Source organism: Lucilia sericata, unplaced genomic scaffold (genome assembly GCF_015586225.1).
Source record: "Lucilia sericata isolate MDLA Ls3-8-SP2 unplaced genomic scaffold, ASM1558622v1 Contig000950F_arrow, whole genome shotgun sequence".
Classification (NCBI taxonomy): domain Eukaryota; kingdom Metazoa; phylum Arthropoda; class Insecta; order Diptera; family Calliphoridae; genus Lucilia; species Lucilia sericata.
The window spans coordinates 117,147-134,502 of NW_023994935.1; the positions used below are offsets into that span (position 1 = coordinate 117,147).

Consider the following 17,356-nt stretch of genomic DNA (forward strand, 5'->3'; position numbering starts at 1 on the left):
TTCAGTTCTAGTTCAGTTCTAGTTCAGTTCTAGTTCAGTTCTAGTTCAGTTCTAGTTCAGTTCTAGTTCAGTTCTAGTTCAGTTCTAGTTCAGTTCTAGTTCAGTTCTAGTTCAGTTCTAGTTCAGTTCTAGTTCAGTTCTAGTTCAGTTCTAGTTCAGTTCTAGTTCAGTTCTAGTTCAGTTCTAGTTCAGTTCTAGTTCAGTCTAGTTCAGTTCTAGTTCAGTTCTAGTTCAGTTCTAGTTCAGTTCTAGTTCAGTTCTAGTTCTAGTTCTAGTTCAGTTCTAGTTCAGTTCTAGTTCAGTCTAGTTCAGTTCTAGTTCAGTTTTAGTACAGCTCTAGTTCAGTTCTAGTTCAGTTTTCAGTTCAGTTCAAGTTCAGTTATAGTTTAGTACTAGTTGTAGTACAGCTGTATTTCAGTTCTAGTTCAGTTTTAGTTTCAATTCTTAAAGTATTATTTCCGATTGGTTCATCATTGGTACAATTCTAGAGCACCACTGGATCTAAAATTTGTTGTTGCCTAGTGTGGTAAGTAACTGAAGGTACTTTGCTATATTTATTGCGAGTCATTTGCTAGAATGATTTACGGCTACTGCAGAACAATATGTTTACTCTTGTTCATGCAAATCGACAAGTTCGACTTGATGTGCATTGCGGACGAATCTTATAGATAAGAAGTTTGCTTTCTTGAATCAAGTTAAATAGGCTAATATTAAATTATTGTGATTTTATGATCATTGTGGTATTTTAAAAACAGACCTATATTGAGTTAGTTGTGTGAAAAAATAAACAGAATAATAACTGAAAAGATGATAGATAATATAGAGCTGGAAGTCGGTATTAAACCCTTCCTTAAGCCAGCTGAAAATTACTACTCCTGCTCTCTACATGAGGCAGTAAAACTTCTGGAGTATAAAGAAAGCCCTGGCGAGCGTAGTGTTAAAACTGTACCTCAATTTTTCAAAGACTGTTGTTCAAAATATAAAAATTTACCTGCTTTGGCTTATGAAACTTCTCTAGAGAACTCTGCTGGTAGCAGCGAATGGACATATGTTACTTATGGCGAATATGAAAAAAACGTGGAACAGGCTGCTTTAATACTACTACACCTGGGTGTTCAAGCTCATTCTAGCGTTGCTATTTTGTCATCTAATTGTCCCGAATGGTTTTATATGGAATTGGGTGCTTTACGTATTGGTGCTGTTGTGGCTGGTATTTATACCAGTAATTCAGCAGAAGCTGTTTATCATGTACTGGAGACTTCAGAGACTTCTGTGTGTTTAGTGGATGATGCTCAGCAAATGTCCAAAGTTCGAGAGGTTAAATCACGTTTAAAACATTTGACCGCAGTTGTTCAACTGAGTGGACCTTTTGAGGAATTTGTTGATAAAGAACCGGGCTATTACAGCTGGAAGGGTTTGTTCGAAATGCAATTCAGTTCGTCCCTATCTGAAGAGTTGCTGTTACGTGAGCATAATGTGGCGGCCAATGAATGTGCTCTTTTGGTATTTACGGTAAGTTGCTGCTCCAACCTTTAAACTGACTCATTCTTTCATTTCCTTTAATTTTTTATAGTCTGGTACCGTTGGCCTACCTAAGGGCGTTATGATTTCACATGAAAATTTATTATTTGGCGCCCACTCTTAATTAAAGACTTGCCTTTTCTGCAAGATAACCAACAAATCGGTGTCAGCTATTTGCCTTTAAATCATATTGCTGCTCAATGCTTTGATATGTTTGTGGCCATTGAAAATGGTTTTCTCATGTATTTTGCCGATCGTAATACTCTTAAAGGTTCAGTGGGAAAAATTTGTGGCAGAACAAAGGCCACTTTAGTGTTTGGTGTGCCTCGGGTATATGAAAAATTACAGGAAAATGTTATAAAAAACGAAGCAAACTCTTGGATTCTTGGCAGAATTCTAATGAATGTAGTTCGCAAAGTAATGGAAAATTATCACTTGGATAAAATGTCTAATAAGAACCCCTCAGAGTTAAAATATTGGCTGGCTTCAAAATTTGTTAATAAAATCAAACATTCTATAGGCTTGGGCCATATCAAGTGGTGTTTTGTGGGTGGAGCCCCTGTAACTGAGGAGGCCAAGAAATTCTTTTTGAGCATAGATCTACCTCTAATAGATATTTTTGGTATGTCTGAGACCGGTGGTCCAGCTACTTATAATTTTGCTAGACCCAACCTTAAAACCGTGGGAAAAGCTATCGAAGGCGTTGAAATCAAAATAGATAGTCCTAATGAAAACGGAGAGGGAGAGGTTTGTTTGTCATACTTTTTATAATAGAAAATATTAATAATTTTTTTTAACCCTCAAATATAAGATTTTGCTGCGCGGTCGGTGTAACTTTATGGGCTATTTAAAGGATCCGGAGAAAACTAAGGAAACTTTGACTTCAGACTGCTGGCTTAGAACTGGTGATATGGGTTATGTTGATGAGGAGGGAAACCTTTATATAAGTGGCCGCTTAAAGGAGATAATCATAACAGCAGGTGGGGAAAATATACCTCCTATTCACATAGAAGAATTGGTTAAACAGGAATTACCCTGCGTCAGCAATGCGGTGGTTATAGGAGATCATCGGAAATATCTCACTGTGTTGTTAACTTTAAAGGTTTGTAGACTGTAGACCAGTCTGAAGACTAGAATGTAGACTATACCATAGACTATAGACTAAACTATAGACTAGACAATAGACTCCACAATTGACTACACGATAGACTACAAGATAGACAAGACTATAGACTAGACTATAGACTTGACTGAAGACTTGAAACTAAAAACTAGACTATAGACTAGACCATAGACTAGACTATAGACTAGACTATGGACTAGACTATAGACTTGACTAAAGACTTGACTATAGACTAGACTATAGACTAGACTATAGACTAGACTATAGACTAGACTATAGACTAGACTATAGACTAGACTATAGACTAGACTATAGACTAGACTAGACTATGACTAGACTATAGACTAGACTATGACTAGACTATGACTAGACTATGACTAGACTATGACTAGACTATGACTAGACTATGACTAGACTATGACTAGACTATGACTAGACTATGACTAGACTATGACTAGACTATGACTAGACTATGACTAGACTATGACTAGACCATAGACTAGACTATAGACTAGACTATGGACTAGACTATAGACTTGACTAAAGACTTGACTATAGACTAGACTATAGACTAGACTATAGACTAGACTATAGACTAGACTATAGACTAGACTATAGACTAGACTAGACTATGACTAGACTATAGACTAGACTATGACTAGACTATGACTAGACTATGACTAGACTATAGACTAGACTATGACTAGACTATGACTAGACTATGACTAGACTATGACTAGACTATGACTAGACTATGACTAGACTATGACTAGACTATGACTAGACTATGACTAGACTATGACTAGACTATGACTAGACTATGACTAGACTATGACTAGACTATGACTAGACTATGACTAGACTATGACTAGACTATGACTAGACTATGACTAGACTATGACTAGACTATGACTAGACTATGACTAGACTATGACTAGACTATGACTAGACTATGACTAGACTATGACTAGACTATGACTAGACTATGACTAGACTATGACTAGACTATGACTAGACTATGACTAGACTATGACTAGACTATGACTAGACTATGACTAGACTATGACTAGACTATGACTAGACTATGACTAGACTATGACTAGACTATGACTAGACTATGACTAGACTATGACTAGACTATGACTAGACTATGACTAGACTATGACTAGACTATGACTAGACTATGACTAGACTATGACTAGAGACTATGACTAGACTATGACTAGACTATGACTAGACTATGACTAGACTATGACTAGACTATGACTAGACTATGACTAGACTATGACTAGACTATGACTAGACTATGACTAGACTATGACTAGACTATGACTAGACTATGACTAGACTATGACTAGACTATGACTAGACTATGACTAGACTATGACTAGACTATGACTAGACTATGACTAGACTATGACTAGACTATGACTAGACTATGACTAGACTATGACTAGACTATGACTAGACTATGACTAGACTATGACTAGACTATGACTAGACTATGACTAGACTATGACTAGACTATGACTAGACTATGACTAGACTATGACTAGACTCTGACTGCTATGACTAGACTATGACTAGACTATGACTAGACTATGACTAGACTATGGACTAGACTATGACTAGACTATGACTAGACTATGACTAGACTATGACTAGACTATGGACTAGACTATGACTAGACTATGACTAGACTGACTAGACTAGACCATGACCTAGACTATGACTAGACTATGACCTATGACTAGACTATGACTAGACTATGACTAGACTATGACTAGACTATGACTAGACTATCACTAGACTATGACTAGACTATCACTAGACTATGGACTAGACTATGACTAGACTACACACCAGCTGAGCCTTTTAGAGGTTATGAATTGTTTGCTTTTTTGTTAATCATTTATACATTTTTGACTTCAGACTGATTTCGATCCCGATACCGGTTACCCTTTAGACTTCCTCAGACCAGAGGCCAAAGAATGGTTACAGTCCTTAAACTTGCATTATACCAAACTGTCAGAAGTGCTTAATATAAGCTTGCCCGAAAATTTAGAAGATTTTGATCCCAATTCTGTGGAAATCAAATGTGATGCCAAAGTGTTGCAGGCTTTGGAGGAGGGAATTAAACGTTACAATAAACAGGCCATTTCTAGTGCACAAAAACTTCAATATTTTTCGGTTTACCGCATGATTTTTCGATACCTACAGATGAGTTGGGTAAGTGGTGACTTAGAATGAGTTTATTTTTTAATTATTAATTTTTATGTGTTTATTTTATAGGACCCACTTTGAAGATCAAGAGAAGTGTTGTTTATAAGAAGTATAATAAGTTTATAGAGAAAATGTATGCCAAATAGTGGATAAAGATATGATTTAATTATATTTGATATACCTTTTTGGGGTTTATTTCTACTCCATTTAAGAATATTCTCTCTCATTTATGTTCAAATTTATTATACTGCTAATATAATTTTGATTTAATTATGGTTTATATTACAAATGGTTTTTTAATTGCCAAGTGTTTGTTGCTTTTTTTCTTTCGTTTTATATTTTTCTTTCTTCTACTTCCTTTGGACATTTCTTACTGACTTTCATAATAGTTTTGTACAAATTAAACTTAATTTTTTAACAATTTGCCAACAGAATGAAAAAAAAAATCGCAAAAATGAAATAGAAATCCCCCAACAAACTTGTAATCTTTATAGTCTGAAACGAAAAAAAGTAAGAAAAAATTTTACAGTGGGATGCACAACAACAAATATTGATAGTTTGGTGAATTTAGTCTGGATATAGTGTCTAGGGGTGTAAACCTAGGGGTGTAAACCTACTCTAGTTCCAAGAAATCGCTAGCAAATTTGCATTGTGGTGATCTTGAAGAGTAAAACTAGTTTGTCAAACAGTCAATAAACTAGTTCTCAGGGATCTTAGAGAATGTAGAACCTTCATCTTTCAATAACATTTAATCTTCCACACTGTTCTTCAAAATAAAAGAATAAATAAATACTGCAATAAAAATCCCAGCAAAACAAACAATTTCCCTCCAAAAAAAATAAAAGAAAATTCCAAAAAAAAAGAAAAATCTTTCAACAACTTTATTTACTCAAGTATTGCAAACTAAGTAAGAGTGTAAGTAAGCATATGTACCAAAGGGGAGATAGAGGGCGTCAACAGTAACGAAAAACTAAAATCTCAGTCCATTGTTAAATATGTTGTAATAATAAAAAGAAAAAACCCAAACGGAAACAAACATGCAACTATTCTTTTCTTTCTTGTAGAGTTTTCTTACAACATTTTAAGCCTGCAGCAGCAATTGTTGCAACATTAAGAAAAACTTTTGGGCATATTGCCAATTGCAGGCCTAAAGTTGTTGCTGCTGCAATGCAACATTGGCTGCTTTTGAAAAGCAATGAATGAATAAATATATGAGTGAATGTAAGCAGAATATGTTAACAAATTTTACTTTAACTAAACATCATCAAATGTAATAAAATGAAAATAAAAATTGTAGAATTTGTAAGAAAAATACCAGTTAAATTTATTCTTTGCATTTTCAACAAATTAAAGAATAAACGTACAAGTTGTTATATTTGTTAAAAAAAATTTTATTTTTTTTTTGTTAGTTAATAATAGGGTTAAAAATTGTTGGTACTTAAGGGTTTTAAGATACCATATATGCATGTTGATTGTTGGCAGCAGCAACAAATAAAAAAATAAAAGAAGTTAATTTAAAATTTGATTATGAGTAGTTTATATTTTGGAAAAATATTGCAAAAGAGGGTCATATTTATGTTTGTATTTGTTAATGAAAGTAAATTGAATTATGATGCAAAATAAATTATGAAAAAATTAATAGAAACAAAACTGAACTAAAACTGACCAGTACTGAGCTAAAACTAAACTAAAACTAAACTAGAACTGAACAAAAACTGAACTAGAACTGAATTAGAACTGACTAGAACTGAACTAGAACTGAACTAGAACTGAACTAGAACTGACTAGAACTGAACTAGAACTGAACTAGAACTAGAACTGAACTACGAACTGAACTAGAACTGAACTGAACTAGGAACTGAACTAGAACTGAACTAAACTAACTAGAACTGAACTAGAACTGAACTAGAACTGAACTAGAACTGAACTAGGAACTGAAACTAGAACTGAACTAGAACTGAACTAGAACTGAACTGAACTAGACTGAACTAGAACTGAACTAGAACTGAACTAAGAACTGAACTAGAACTGAATCTAGAACTGAACTAGAACTGACTAGAACTGAACTAGAACTGAACTAGAACTGAACTAGAAACTGAACTAGAACTGAACTAGAACTGAAACTAGAACTGAACTGAAAACTGAAACGAGAACTGAAAACTAGAACTGAACTATGAACTGAACTAGAACTGAACTAGAACTGAACTAGAACTGAACTAGAACTGAACTAGAACTGAAATAGGAACTGAACGAGAAATGACTTGACTAGAACTGAACTAGAACTGAACTAGAACTGAACTAAACTGAAACTAGAACTGAACTGAACTGAACTAGAACTGAACTAGAACTGAACTGAAACGGAACTAGAACTGAACTAGAACTGAACTAGAACTGAACTAGAACTGAACTAGAACTGAACTAGAACTGAACTAGAACTGAACTAGAACTGAACTAGAACTGAACTAGAACTGAACTAGAACTGAACTAGAACTGAACTAGAACTGAACTAGAACTGAACTAGAACTGAACTAGAACTGAACTAGAACTGAACTAGAACTGAACTAGAACTGAACTAGAACTGAACTAGAACTGAACTAGAACTGAACTAGAACTGAACTAGAACTGAACTAGAACTGAACTAGAACTGAACTAGAACTGAACTAGAAATGAACTAGAACTGAACTAGAACTGAACTAGAACTGAACTAGAACTGAACTAGAACTGAACTAGAACTGAACTAGAACTGAACTAGAACTGAACTAGAACTGAACTAGAACTGAACTAGAACTGAACTAAAACAGAACTAGAACAGAACTAGAACAGAACCAGAACTGAACTAGAACTGAACTAGAACTGAACTAGAACTAGAACTGCACTAGAACTGAACTAGAACTGAACTAGAACTGAACTAGAACTGAACTAGAACTGAACTAGAACTGAACTAGAACTGAACTAGAACTGAACTAGAACTGAACTAGAACTGAACTAGAACTGAACTAGAACTGAACTAGAACTGAACTAGAACTGAACTAGAACTGAACTAGAACTGAACTAGAACTGAACTAGAACTGAACTAGAACTGAACTAGAACTGAACTAGAACTGAACTAGAACTGAACTAGAACTGAACTAGAACTGAACTAGAACTGAACTAGAACTGAACTAGAACTGAACTAGAACTGAACTAGAACTGAACTAGAACTGAACTAGAACTGAACTAGAACTGAACTAGAACTGAACTAGAACTGAACTAGAACTGAACAGAACTGAACTAGAACTGAACTAGAACTGAACTAGAACTGAACTAGAACTGAACTAGAACTGAACTAGAACTGAACTAGAACTGAACTAGAACTGAACTAGAACTGAACTAGAACTGAACTAGAACTGAACTAGAACTGAACTAGAACTGAACTAGAACTGAACTAGAACTGAACTAGAACTGAACTAGAACTGAACTAGAACTGAACTAGAACTGAACTAGAACTGAACTAGAACTGAACTAGAACTGAACTAGAACTGAACTAGAACTGAACTAGAACTGAACTAGAACTGAACTAGAACTGAACTAGAACTGAACTAGAACTGAACTAGAACTGAACTAGAACTGAACTAGAACTGAACTAGAACTGAACTAGAACTGAACTAGAACTGAACTAGAACTGAACTAACTAGAACTGAACTAGAACTGAACTAGAACTGAACTAGAACTGAACTAGAACTGAACTAGAACTGAACTAGAACTGAACTAGAACTGAACTAGAACTGAACTAGAACTGAACTAGAACTGAACTAGAACTGAACTAGAACTGAACTAGAACTGAACTAGAACTGAACTAGAACTGAACTAGAACTGAACTAGAACTGAACTAGAACTGAACTAGAACTGAACTAGAACTGAACTAGAACTGAACTAAACTGAACTAGAACTGAACTAGAACTGAACTAGAACTGAACTAGAACTGAACTAGAACTGAACTAGAACTGAACTAGAACTGAACTAGAACTGAACTAGAACTGAACTAGAACTGAACTAGAACTGAACTAGAACTGAACTAGAACTGAACTAGAACTGAACTAGAACTGAACTAGAACTGAACTAGAACTGAACTAGAACTGAACTAGAACTGAACTAGAACTGAACTAGAACTGAACTAGAACTGAACTAGAACTGAACTAGAACTGAACTAGAACTGAACTAGAACTGAACTGGAACTGAACTGGAACTGAACTAGAACTGAACTAGAACTGAACTAGAACTGAACTAGAACTGAACTGAACTTGAACTGAACTAGAACTGAACTAGAACTGAACTAGAACTGAACTAGAACTGAACTAGAACTGAACTAGAACTGAACTAGAACTGAACTAGAACTGAACTAGAACTGAACTAGAACTAGAACTAAACTAGAACTGAACTAGAACTGAACTAGAACTGAACTAGAACTGAACTAGAACTGAACTAGAACTGAACTAGACTGAACTAGAACTGAACTAGAACTGAACTAGAACTGAACTAGAACTGAACAGAACTGAACTAGAACTGAACTAGAACTGAACTAGAACTGAACTAGAACTAAACTAACTGAACTAGAACTGAACTAGAACTGAACTAGAACTGAACTAGAACTGAACTAGAACTGAACTAGAACTGAACTAGAACTGAACTAGAACTGAACTAGAACTGAACTGAACTGAACTAGAACTGAACTAGAACTGAACTAGAACTGAACTAGAACTGAACTAGAACTGAACTAGAACTGAACTAGAACTGAACTAGAACTGAACTAGAACTGAACTAGAACTGAACTAGAACTTAACTAGAACTGAACTAGAACTGAACTAGAACTGAACTAAGACTGAACTAGAACTGAATTAGAACTGAACTAGAACCGAACTAGAACTGAACTAGAACTGAACTAGAACTGAACTAGAACTGAACTAGAACTGAACTAGAACTGAACTAGAACTGAACTAGAACTGAACTAGAACTGAACTAGAACTGAACTAGAACTGAACTAGAACTGAACTAGAACTGAACTAGAACTGAACTAGAACTGAACTAGAACTGAACTAGAACTGAACTAGAACTGAACTAGAACTGAACTAGAACTGAACTAGAACTGAACTAGAACTGAACTAGAACTGAACTAGAACTGAACTAGAACTGAACTAGAACTGAACTAGAACTGAACTAGAACTGAACTAGAACTGAACTAGAACTGAACTAGAACTGAACTAGAACTGAACTAGAACTGAACTAGAACTGAACTAGAACTGAAACTTAACTAGAACTGAACTAGAACTGAACTAGAACTGAACTAGAACTGAACTAGAATTGAACTAGAACTGAACTAGAACTTTTGTATGTCTCTTTTGCAAGACATACAAAATTATTTTTCCTTTTATTAGTTTTTTTTTTGCAGTTGATTGTAAAATTGAAAAGAAAACACTTTTATTACAACTCCCAAACATTTTGCTTGTAAAATCTTCAAACAAAAAATAGCTGTAAGAAACAATTTGCTATTATATGCAGCAGCTGCATGCAGTATGTATTAGAAAAAAAGTGAATTGCATTTAAATTAAACTTTCACCACAAAAATTCAATGGCATCAATTTTTTTTTCCTCTTTCTTGGTAGCAATTTTTAGCATCCGATTTCTTTCTTTCTTTTATTTTGGAGGATATTTTTATGTGATGTCAGCCATTACGAATGAAGTTCATTTTTTTATGCAACTCCTTAATTTAACACAGATACAAAATGTACACAATGCATACACAAACAAATGAAACAAGGATTTAAAGTGCCAACCAACCAATAAAAATACAAAAATTGTATGCATCCGTTTACGATGTCTTGCTCGCTTTGCTGCTTTGCTTGCTTGTTGTTGTCAACTATTTCGATCCAATTGTCAATAGTGTAAAAGTTTAAGCGTTTCGTTTTTTTTTTGTTGTTGATAGAGAGATATAGTTTTTACCATCTTTTTGTTGGGTTTAGTTTTGTAGTTTTTAGGTCTTACGGTTGTTTTTCCGTTTAAGATTTTTTTGTAGATTGACCTAGATCTGTTTAAGATTTGTTTATTCTGTTTTGTGGCTGTGGCAACAAATGTTTAAGAGAGTGTGTGATTTTTTGGTATTGGAGACGATTCATAAAGTGAGGACACGAAGAAGTTTTGAAGAAGTTATAAAGTAAGTTTTGTTTTTGATTTGTAATTTTGTAAAAATTCTTTCGTTACCTACTTTATTTATTAGAAATCAACCGAAAACTTGTGGCCTTGTTTATAGTTTAAAAAAAAAAAAAAAAAAAAAGTTGGTAAGTGTATTTATATTTTAACGTATTTGATTTGGCTGTTTCTTTTTATTTTGCTTTTATCGCCTATAACCTAAAATTGTGTTAGTTTTGTGGCAAATACTAAATTCAACGGAATTAAATGAACAATTTTAGGTTAATTTATAAAAGAAAACATACTTCAAAATTAATCAGTTTAAAAACAAATAAAAAGGATAATGACAAATCGTGCTTGAAAATTTAATTTATAAAGGAGGCCAATGGTATTGGTGCTAAAATTGTTTTTACAATCTGATCAAATCAACTTAAAATAAAGCACTACAGAAATTCAAATTTAACATAAAACTATTAAAATTCTTCAAAGATTGTTGTCTTCTACAACACAAAAGTATTTTTTTTCAATTCTCTTTCTTTACTCACTGTCATCACTTGTCTTTTATAAAAAAAAAGTACCCAAAGAAAAAGCCGAATAAAAAACACATTTCCTTATGTCTACTCATGTATAAAGATAACGAAAGAGTTCATTTTCCAGCATTGATAACATCCTTAAAAACAATAGCTGCAAATCTACTAAATGTACTAAAACAACTAAAGTGTAACTAACAAAAAACTATAGGCAAAATAGCAAATTTTTAAGGTTTAAACTTTCGCTCTTTCAATTTTTTTCTGTCTAACAAATTTTTCTTTAAAGTAGAGCAGCAGTCCAGCTTATCTTACCAAAAAAATCTATCTTAAAAAGGTAAAATGCAATTTAAGGTATTTTCAAAGTATAATTTTGTTATGTTATTTTGGTAATAGTTCTTTTTCAAAAAACATTTTTGTATGTCAATAACATTTGCAATGCATTTTAGTTAGCTATTTTTTTGTCTGCTTTCATTTTGTTTGATATATGCTGAAAAAGTGAAGTCTACTTTTAGGTATAGGAGTAAGAGTGGTAAAACTAGAAGATAGGAGTTAAAACTTATGAACTTTGTGAAGCGAACAAACAAAGTTATAGGTGCTGTAGGATTAGAGTTGCCATGGTTTAATAAAATGACTATGACTAGACTATGACTAGACTATGACTGGACTATGACTAGACTATGACTAGACTATGACTAGACTATGACTAGACTATGACTAGACTATGACTAGACTAGACTAGACTATGACTAGACTATGAACTAGACTATGACTAGACTATACTAGACTATGACTAGACTATGACTAGACTATGACTAGACTATGACTAGACTATGACTAGACTATGACTAGACTATGACTAGACTATGACTAGACTATGACTAGACTATGACTAGACTATGACTAGACTATGACTAGACTATGACTAGACTATGACTAGACTATGACTAGACTATGACTAGACTATGACTAGACTATGACTAGACTATGACTAGACTATGACTAGACTATGACTAGACTATGACTAGACTATGACTAGACTATGACTAGACTATGACTAGACTATGACTAGACTATGACTAGACTATGACTAGACTATGACTAGACTATGACTAGACTATGACTAGACTATGACTAGACCATGACTAGACTATGACTAGACTATGACTAGACTATGACTAGACTATGACTAGACTATGACTAGACTATGACTAGACTATGACTAGACTATGACTAGACTATGACTAGACTATGACTAGACTATGACTAGACTATGATGACTATGACTATGACTAGACTATGACTAGACTATGACTAGACTATGACTAGACTATGACTAGACTATACTAGACTATGACTAGACTATGACTAGACTATGACTAGACTATGACTATACTATGACTAGACTATGACCAGACTATGACTAGACTATGACTAGACTATGACTAGACTATGAACTAGACTATGACTAGACTATGACTAACTATGACTAGACTATGACTAGACTATACTAGACTATGACTAGACTATGACTAGACTATGACTAGACTATGACTAGACTATGACTAGACTATGACTAGACTAGGACTAGACTATGACTAGACTATGACTAGACTATGACTAGACTATGACTAGACTATGACTAGACTATGACTAGACTATACTAGACTATGACTAGACTATGACTAGACTATGACTAGACTATGACTATACTATGACTATAACTGGACTAGACCAAGACTAGACCAGCTAACCAAGACTAGGCCAAGACTAGACCAAGACTAGACCAAGACTAGACCAAGACTAGGCCAAGACTAGACCAAAACTAGACCAAGACTGGACCAAGACTAAACCAAGACTAGACCAAGACTAGACCAAGACTAGACCAAGACTAGACCAAGACTAGACCAAGACTAGACCAAGACTAGACCAAGACTAGACCAAGACTCGACCAAGGCTAGACACAAACTAGATCAAAACTAGACCAAGAGTAGCTAGACAATAGCTAGACCATGACTAAGCCAAGACTAGACCAAGACTAGACACAAACTAGATCAAAAGTAGACCAAGAGTAGCTAGACAATAGCTAGATCAAGACTAAGCCAAGACTAGACTAGACCAAAACTAGACCAAAATTATCTAGACTATATCTAGATTATTCCAGCTAGACTTAGGCTGGACTATATCAAGATTATATCTAGACAATAGCTAGACTATTATGAGACTATATCTAGACTATAGTCACACTAGACTATAACGAGACTATAGCTATGGACTATTAATAGACTATAGCTAGCTTTTAGTTTGTCTATATTTACACTATAACCAGACTATAGCTAATATAGTCTAGCTGGACTATATCTAGACAATAGCTAAACTGTAGGTAGACTTTGGCTGGACATATGAGCTAACATAAACTAGTATCTAGATTAAAGCTAGACTATAGCGAGAGTATGGCTAGACTATTGATAGGCTATAGCTAGATTATAGCTATACTCAAGCTAGACTATATCTAGACTACAGTGAGACTATAGCTAGACTTTGGCTTGACTATAGCTAGACAATAGTGAAACTATAGCTAGACTTTGGCTGGACTATTGTGAGACTATGAATAGATTATAGTTAGACTATAGCCACACTCTTGCTGGCATTAATCTACATTATACTAGACTATTGCTAGACTAGAGCTAGACCATATATAGAACATGGCTAGATTTTAGTTACACTATATCTAGGCTAAGGACTCGTTAGACTATATATAACCTACCGCCATACTATAGTTAGGTTATGGCTAATCTATAACTAGATTATATCTAGACTATATCTTTACTAGACTTGATTCAACGACAACACTTTTTCTTTCAAATTTAAGCACAACGAGTGTCGTTTTCAGTTCTACTTAGTTTTCTTCTTTTATATTTTCATTTTATACTTCTTTAATAATTTTCTGTTATTACTGTAGGTCTTGTTGTTGCTGCTGCTGTAGTTTTAATTTGCCAAACCAAACGTGTTATTTGCTTTAAACTACAGTTCAAATACATATAACAAATGTAACAAAGATGTATGTCTATATGTGTTCATGTGTATATACTCACACGTACAATTACACTTTGCTCAAAGAGTACACACCAGCATAAAACCTTTCTAAAAGATGATCATAATAATGAAGTTTTAAAAAGAAAGCAGCCTTTTCACAGTGCCATGTAAGAGAGAGAGATGAAAAATGTCTAAATAAAAATTCAAGTTTGTTTAAAAATTCCGAATAAAAAATGCATAAAATTTGTTCATACATGAGAAAGTTTTCCTAAATATACTTACATATCGAGCTGTAGTAAAAAGGAAGGAAGGATGTGAAAGTAAAAAATTAATATTTGCTGAAATGTTGGAATCAGGCTGCACTTATACCGGTATACATATACACACGATTTATATACATATGTACATTGTACATATATTTCATAATGTGTATAGAAATAGTTTAAAGATTTACTTATAGCATGCCAATAAATCAGAGTAAAAGATATCTTTAAACTCGTTAAGTATTAACGTTTCATGTTTTTTTGGTGTTACTAGTACAATAAATACTACATCCATTACTACTTGCCACCACTAACATACTAACAGGCGCACTAACTATCTCTATCATCAGTATTGTTGTACACAGCTTGTTGAAATAGGAAAAGTGGTAGTACTGTGGTTTTTCCAGGTTTTCACATTACAACAAAACTTTTAGAATAGATTATAGACTTGAGATCTGGCTATAGACTACACTATAGACTAGAATATAGACCACACTATAGACTAGACTATAGAAATACCATAGACTAGAATATAGAGTAGACTATTGACTAGACCATAGACTACACCATAGACTACACCATAGACTACACCATAGACTACACCATAGACTAGACTATAGACTAGACTATAGACTAAACTATAGACTAGACTATAGACCAGACTATAGACTAGACTATAGACTAGACTATAGACTAGACTATAGACTAGACTATAGACTAGACTATAGACTATACTATAGACTAGACTATAGACTAGACTAAAGACTAGACTATAGACTAGACTATAGACTAGACTATAGACTAGACTATAGACTAGACTATAGACTAGACTAGACTATAGACTAGACTATAGACTAGACTATAGACCAGACTATAGACTAGACTATAGACTAGACTATAGACTAGACTATAGACTAGACTATAGACTAGACTATAGACTAGACTATAGACTAGACTATAGACTAGACTAGACTATAGACTAGACTATAGACTAGACTATAGACTAGACTATAGACTAGACTATAGACTAGACTATAGACTAGACTATAGACTAGACTATAGACTAGACTATAGACTAGACTATAGACTAGACTATAGACTAGACTATAGACTAGACTATAGACTAGACTATAGACTAGACTATAGACTAGACTATAGACTAGACTATAGACTAGACTATAGACTAGACTATAGACTAGACTATAGACTAGACTATAGACTAGACTATAGACTAGACTATAGACTAGACTATAGACTAGACTATAGACTAGACTATAGACTAGACTATAGACTAGACTATAGACTAGACTATAGACTAGACTATAGACTAGACTATAGACTAGACTATAGACTAGACTATAGACTAGACTATAGACTAGACTATAGACTAGACTATAGACTAGACTATAGACTAGACTATAGACTAGACTATAGACTAGACTATAGACTAGACTATAGACTAGACTATAGACTAGACTATAGACTATACTAGACTAGACTATAGACTAGACTATAGACTAGACTATAGACTAGACTATAGACTAGACTATAGACTAGACTATAGACTAGACTATAGACTAGACTATAGACTAGACTATAGACTAGACTATAGACTAGACTATAGACTAGACTAGACTATAGACTAGACTATAGACTAGACTATAGACTAGACTATAGACTAGACTATAGACTAGACTATAGACTAGACTATAGACTAGACTATAGACTAGACTATAGACTAGACTATAGACTAGACTATAGACTAGACTAGACTAGACTATAGACTAGACTAGACTAGACTAGACTAGACTATACTAGACTAGACTAGACTAGACTAGACTAGACTAGACTATAGACTAGACTAGACTAGACTAGACTAGAATATAGACTAGACTAGACTATAGACTAGACTATAGACTAGACTATAGACTAGACTATAAACTAGACTATAGACTAGACTATAGACTAGACTATAGACTAGACTATAGACTAGACATAGACTAGTATAGACTAGACTATAGACTAGACTATAGACTAGACTATAGACTAGACTATAGACTAGACTATAGACTAGACTATAGACTAGACTATAGACTAGATTATAGACTAGACTTTAGACTAGACTATAGACCAGACTATAGACTAGACTATAGACTAGACTGTAGACTAGACTATAGACTAGACTTTAGACTAGACTATAGACTAGACTATAGACTAGACTGTAGACTAGACTATAGACTAGACTATAGACTAGACTTTAGACTAGACTATAGACTAGACTATAGACTAGATTATAGACTAGACTATAGACTAGACTATAGACTAGACTATAGACTAGACTATAGACTAGACTATAGACTAGACTATAGACTAGACTATAGACTAGACTATAGACTAGACTATAGACTAGACTATAGACTAGACTATAGACTAGACTATAGACTAGACTATAGACTAGACTATAGACTAGACTATAGACTAGACTATAGACTAGACTAGAC

The 17,356-nt window shown here is 33.9% G+C and overlaps 1 protein-coding gene across 1 annotated transcript; it reads left to right on the forward strand.

Annotated features, from left to right (window-relative positions):
- The first annotated feature begins 680 nt into the window (after positions 1-680).
- Positions 681-5,013, forward strand: LOC119609235 (long-chain-fatty-acid--CoA ligase heimdall-like). Its single transcript, XM_037963963.1, is given in 7 exon segments — positions 681-1,512; positions 1,574-1,640; positions 1,643-2,268; positions 2,333-2,623; positions 4,577-4,832; positions 4,835-4,873; positions 4,937-5,013. Coding segments are annotated over 7 exon segments (2,061 nt in total). The 5' UTR covers positions 681-807.
- The last annotated feature ends 12,343 nt before the right edge of the window (positions 5,014-17,356 follow it).